The sequence below is a fragment of the Pongo pygmaeus genome, chromosome 4 (genome assembly GCF_028885625.2).
Source record: "Pongo pygmaeus isolate AG05252 chromosome 4, NHGRI_mPonPyg2-v2.0_pri, whole genome shotgun sequence".
NCBI classification, from domain to species: Eukaryota; Metazoa; Chordata; class Mammalia; order Primates; family Hominidae; genus Pongo; species Pongo pygmaeus.
In genome coordinates, this window is record NC_072377.2 from 143,872,439 (window position 1) to 143,878,905 (window position 6,467).

The 6,467-nt window shown below is 43.8% G+C and overlaps 1 protein-coding gene across 4 annotated transcripts in view; it reads left to right on the forward strand.

The window, feature by feature from the left end:
- The window catches only part of PAIP2 (poly(A) binding protein interacting protein 2), a 30,010-nt gene that overhangs the window by 19,672 nt on the left and 3,871 nt on the right, over positions 1-6,467 (forward strand). For all 4 annotated transcript variants that reach the window (XM_054488888.1, XM_054488886.1, XM_054488887.1 and 1 more), the window contains 2 exons: positions 4,382-4,545; positions 5,165-5,344. In XM_054488888.1, coding sequence (XP_054344863.1) covers positions 4,408-4,545; positions 5,165-5,344 — 318 coding nt within the window. In that variant the 5' untranslated portion in view covers positions 4,382-4,407. The remainder of the gene's footprint in view (positions 1-4,381; positions 4,546-5,164; positions 5,345-6,467) is intronic.

Consider the following 6,467-nt stretch of genomic DNA (forward strand, 5'->3'; position numbering starts at 1 on the left):
TGCCCGGTGTGAAAAGTAGGATTTTATGGGCATAAGTTGGGACAGGATACAAATTGGGAAAATAATGAAAAGCTATTTTATATTGGGGTGTCTTTGTACCTAACTTAATGATAAGGTTCAGATGCAGATTAAGCAAAGTTCCATCCAGTTGTGAGGCAGGATCAATCCCAGCTATTCACAGTGTTAGAGGAATATCTAAAATGTAATTATTTAACAGTAAGCAGTTTGGTAGCCTGCCATATAAGAATGAGTAATTTTCAGCCGGACACGGTGGCTCATGCCTGTAATCCCAGCACTTTGGGAGGCTGAGGTGGGCGGATCACTTGAGATCAGGCGTTTGAGGCCAGCCGGGCCAACGTGTTGAAACCCTGTCTCTACTAAAAATACAAAAAAATTAGCCAGGCATGGTGGCACGCTCCTGTAATCCCAGCTACACAGGAGGCTGAGGCAGGAGAATCTCTTGAACCCAGGAGGCGGAGGTTGCAGTGAGCTGAGATTGCACCACTGTACTCTCCGTCTCAAAAAAAAATGGGTAATTTTCTTCTTTTCTTTTCTTTTTTTTTTTGAGATGGAGTCGCGCTCTGTTGCCCAGGCCAGAGTGCAGTGGCGCAGTCTCGGCTCACTGCAAACTCCGCCTCCCAGGTTCAAGCGATTCTTCTGCCTCAGCCTCCCAAGTAGCTGGGACTACAGGTGCGTGCCACCACACCTGGCTAATTTTTGTATTTTTAGTAGAGATGGGATTTCACCATATTCGCCAGGCTGGTCTCAAACTCCCGATCTCGTGATCTGCCCGCCTTGGCCTCCCAAAGTGTTGGGATTACAGGCGGGAGCCACCGCACCCAGCCTAATTATTTTCTTTAGAGGAACTGGTTATTATTTAGTCAAAACTTGCTATCAAAATAGTTTTTTATCCAAGTTTAATGATAAAAATAACATATCCATTGTCTGTTTTCTGTCTTGCCTGCTTTTACAGTGCCTCAATTTCCTAACAAATCATATTATCATATTTTCTTTCTACCAACACCATAGCACATAACTCTGAATCTGTTTCTACCTTTCTTCTTTTGTTTGATTGTATTATTGTTTTTCAAGATAGGGTCTTGCTCTGCCGCCCAGGCTGGAGTGCAGTGGCACTATCTCAGCTCACTGCAACCTCCACCTCCCAGGGTCAGGAGATCCTCCTACTTTGGCCTCCCAAGTAGCTGGGACCGCAGATGTGCACCACTATACCCTGCTTTGCCATGTTGCCCAGGCTGGTATCAAACTCCTGGGCTCAAGCGATCCACCCCTGTTGACCTCCCAAAGTGTTGGAATTACAGGCATGAGCTGCACCCAGCTTGTTTCTGCCTGCCTTTCTTTTTTTTTTTTTTTTTCTTTCTTTCCTTTTTTTTTTCTTTTTTGGAGACAGGGTCTTGCTTTCTTGCCCAGGCTGAAGTGCAGTGGTGTGATCTCACCTCTCTGCAACCTCTGCCTCCCAGGTTCCAGTGATTCTCTTGCCTCAGCCTCCCAAATAGCTGGGATTATAGGCATGCACCACCACATCCAGCTAATTTTTTGTATTTGTAGTAGAGATGGGGTTCTCTATGTTACCCAGGCTGGTCTGGAACTCCTGGGCTCAAGCAATCCACCTGCTTTGGCCTCCCAAAATGCTGGAATTACTGGAGTGAGCCACAGTGCCCGGCCTGCCTTTCTTTTATAGATATACATACTATAACTAGGACAGAAGTTCCCAGAAATTTTTAGTTGAGGACCTCTCAACAATTAAAATTTTCACCACTATGATTCTGTTGTCATTAGTATCTAGTATTTGTCATATTACATGAACAGCTGTGGATTTTTATTACACTTATGTCCTCTTAAGGATAAGTCCATAAAATTTAAAGGGCCAGGCAACACACATAGGGCTAGTCTTTTCCCTGAAACTTATCCCAAAGGGAAAAAAATACATATATTTCCAGTAGGAGATTTTAGATTTAGTGTTTTACTTGATTATGAAATTTGGGGTAAGCAGACCTCAATAAGCCTTTCTTTGGCACAAGTCACAATACTGCTTGAGTTTATGTACAGGTGAATTGTTTTATGTAAATCTATTTTTAGTGATTTCAAACTTAATGAATTGGAATATTTTAGAATGTGAAACCTTGTGCTTCAAATATTTAGCCTGCAATGTATCAATTAGGTTAGATCATGTTATCAGCTATTGAGTAGTATAAGACATCAGGCTTGTATTTGATACTACTTTTACTCAGATGAAAAGATATTGGGCTGAGCGTGATGGCTCATGCATGTAATCCCAGCATTTTGGGAGGCCGAGACGGGTGGATCATTTGAGGTCTTGAGTTCAAGACTAGCCTGGCCAACATGGTGAAACCCAGTCTCTACTAAAAATACAAAAGTTAGCCAGGTGATAATGGCATACGCCTGTAATCCCAGCTACTCTGGAGGCCGAGGCAGGAGAATTGCTTGAGTCTGGGAGGCGGAGGTTGCGGTGAGCTGAGATCACGCCACTGCACTCCAGTCTAGGTGAGACCCTGTCTCAAAAAAAAAAAAAAAAAAGATGCCTGAAACTCACCGTACAGTGAGGAACTCCAGACATAGAAGAACTTGACATGGACCTAGAGAAAAAGCAGACACAGAATATGGGCTATCAAGGAGAGATCCAGAGCTATATACATGAAGAACCTAAGAAGTTATTAAAAATCTGTTAGTTTTCACTTTTAATCCCTGGACTTTTTGAAGTCAGTTTTTAAAAATTGAATTTGCTTTTCATCATTTCATCACTTGATGACTCAGTCTTTCAGACCGTGTTTGGTTTCTGTTGTTGTTGTTGTTGTTGTTTTTTGAGGTGGAGTTTCCCTCTGTTGCCTAGGCTGGAGTGCAGTGGTGCAGTCTTGGCTCACTGCAACCTCTGCCTCCTGGGTTCAAGTGATTCTCCCGCCTCAGCCTCCTGAGTAGCTGGGATTACAGGCATGTACCACCACACCCAGCTAATTTTTTTGTTTTTGGGTTTTTTTGTTTTTGTTTTTGTTTTTAGATGGAGTTTCGCTCTTTTTGCCCAGGCTGGAGTGCAATGACACAATCTCAGCTCACCACAGCCTCCGCCTCCCGGATTCAAGCAATTCTCCTGCCTCAGCCTTCCGAGTAGCTGGGATTACAGGCATGTGCCACCACGCCTGGCTAATTTTGTATTTTTAGTAGAGACGCGGTTTCACCATGTTGGTCAGGCTGGTCTTGAACTCTTGACCTCAGGTGATCCACCCGCCTTGGCCTCCCAAAGTGCTGGGATTACAGGCATGAGCCACCGCGCCTGGCCTCTTTTGTATTTTTAGTAGAGACAGGGTTTCACCACGTTAGGCTGGTCTCAAACTCCTGACCTTAAATGATCCACCTGCCCCCGCCTCCCAAAGTGCCGGGATTATAGGCATGAGCCACTGCGCCCAGCCGACCATGCTTGCTTTACAAAGCAAGTGATATGTAATATAAAATATAAATTGGATGGTTTGGAGAGTCCATGTAAGCAACTGATGGACTTCATTTACTGTTACCAGAAAACATTAGATATGGCCGGGCGTGGTGGCGCACACCTATAATCTCAGCACTTCGGGAGGCCAAGGCAGGCAGATCATCTGAGGTCAGGAGTTCAAGACCAGCCTGGCCAACGTGGCGAAACTCCATCTCTGCTAAAAATACAAAAATTAGCTGGGCATGGTAGCACGTGCCTGTAATCCCAGCTACTTGGAAGGCTGAGGCGGGAGAGTCGCTTAAACCTGGGCAGTTGAGGTTGCAGTGAGCCAAGATCATGCCACTGCATTCCAGCCTGGGTGACAGAGTGAAACTCTATCTCAAAAAAAAAAAAAAAAAAAAAAAGAAAAAAGAAAACATTAGATGTCTTAGGCTGTCCTCCCCTATTTCTTAAAACATTAAAATCATTTGGAAAAAACAAACATGAAGCTTTCCAATTGTTCAACTTACCGTGTATTTTTAATGTATCATCTGCCTCTAGCACCTATTCATGATGCCTGCTGATAATAAACAGATGCTCACTAAGAACTGAAAGAATCAGCTGGGCCCGGTGGCTCATGCATATAATCCCAGCACTTTGAGAGGCTTAGGTGGGAGGATCACTTGAGCCCAGAAATTTGAGACCAGCTTGGGTAACACAGACCTTGTTTCTACAAAAAATAAAAAAAATTCAGCCGGGTGGTGTGGTGGTGCACACCTGTAGTCCCAGTTACTTGGGAGGCTAAGGCAAGAGATCTAGGCTGTGGTGAGCCATGATCACACCATTGTACTCCAGCCTGGATGATGGAGTGAAACCTTGTCTCAGAAAGAAAAAACCCTGAATGAATAAGTAAATTAACTGTGTTCTTGTTCTTTTAAGGTTAAAAACGACAACCAGCATCAGCCATGAAAGATCCAAGTCGCAGCAGTACTAGCCCAAGCATCATCAATGAAGATGTGATTATTAACGGTCATTCTCATGAAGATGACAATCCATTTGCAGAGTACATGTGGATGGAAAATGAAGAAGAATTCAACAGACAAGTTAGTTTTTTGTACAAACATGTTTTCATAGTCCATTCCGGCCCTCAATATGATTGTACTTGTCCCTGAAGTGTGTTTATCTTGTCCTTTATGTATAAAGTATGTAGATCGATGTGCCACCACTCCTGTTTATTTGGCTGCTGATTACTACCAGGCTTAACTGCTTACGGAAATAACCTGGGGAGCTTGTTTCAGGGTCCCACCCTAGAGATTCTGAATCAGGAGGATGAGGGTGGAGCCTGGGAAACTTTTTCAAAGCTCTCAGATGGTTCCAATGAGCAGTCAGATTTGGAAACCACTGCCTTATGCCAGTAAGATTGCTGTGTTACCGTGAAAGTCAAGAGAATTCAGGAGTCAGGAGCAGACAGGCATCTCTTTTTACTTCTTCCCTGCCACCCTCAATGGAAAAAAGAATGTTCTACTAATAAAAGTAAAAACATAGAAACACCCTAAACAGATCTTCGCAGGTCATTATGGTAAGCATTTTTTTTTCCTTAGCATGGAAGCAGAAAAGAAAGTATGACTTTGTGCTTTTAAATGGTTTAGTTCAAGATATTTTAAGCCATTCCTAGTGATATCTACCAAGTGTGCTATAAATTATCCTTTATTATAAATCTAGATAGAAGAGGAGTTATGGGAAGAAGAATTTATTGAACGCTGTTTCCAAGAAATGCTGGAAGAGGAAGAAGAGCATGAATGGTTTATTCCAGCTCGAGATCTCCCACAAACTATGGACCAAATCCAAGACCAGTTTAATGAGCTTGTTATCAGTGATGGCTCTTCTCTGGAAGATCTTGTGGTAAAAAGTTATTTTTCATCTTTTTAAAACCTAGTGCATCTTTTGCATAAGTGGAAAAGCCAGTTCCCATCTGTTTAAGAATTCTACCTCTCTTTCCCCTTCAGAAATTGTGCTGCTTCTGGCTGGGCATGGTGGCTCACGCCTGTAATCCCAGCACTTTGGGAGGCCGAGGCAGGCGGTTGACTTGAGGTCAGGAGTTTGAGACCAGCCTGACCAACATGGAGAAACCCCATCTCTACTAAAAATAAAAAATCAGCTGGGCATGGTAGCACATGCCTCTGATCCCAGCTACTTGGGAGGCTGAGGCAGGAGAATTGCTTGAACCTGGGAGACGGAAGTTGTGGTGAGCCGAGTTGCACCATTGCACTCCAGCCTGGGCAACAAGAGCGAAACTCCATTAAATAAATAAATAAATAAATAAATAGAATAAAAAATACAAAATTTGGCTGGGCACGGTGGCTCATGCCTTTAATCCCAGCACTTTGGGAGGCCGAGGTGGGTGGATCACCTGAGGTCGGGAGTTCAAGACCAGCCTGGCCAACGTGGTGAAACCCCATCTGTACTAAAATTACAAAAATTAGCTGGGTGTGGTGGTGCATGCCGGTAATCCCAGCTACCCAAAAGGCTGAGGCAGGGGAATTGCTTGAACCTGGGAGGCGGAGGTTGCAGTGAGTGGAGATCGCACCATCGCACTCCAGCCTGGGCAACAGAGTAAGACTCTGACTCAAAAAAAAAGAAAAAAAAAATACAAAAATTAGCTGGACATGGTGGCAGGCGCCTGTAGTTCCAGCTACTTGGGAGGCTGAGGCAGGAGAATCGCTTCAACCTGGAAGGCAGAGGTTGCAGTGATCCGAGATTATGCCACTGCACTCCAGCGTGGGTGACAGAGCAAGACTGTCTCAAAAAAAAAAAGGAAAAAGGAATTGTGCTGCTTTTTACAATGGAAGCAGAGTCTCACGATATGGAATCACTTCCGGCAACACTGTAGAGCTAGTCTTAGACAGACTTCTAGCCCCTGCTTTTAGTCCTGATGTTGCCCTAGGGTACTTAAATGTCCTAAAGAATTAATAATTTAAAAACACACACAATATTATCATGTTACTTGCCTATACAAAAGTAGCTT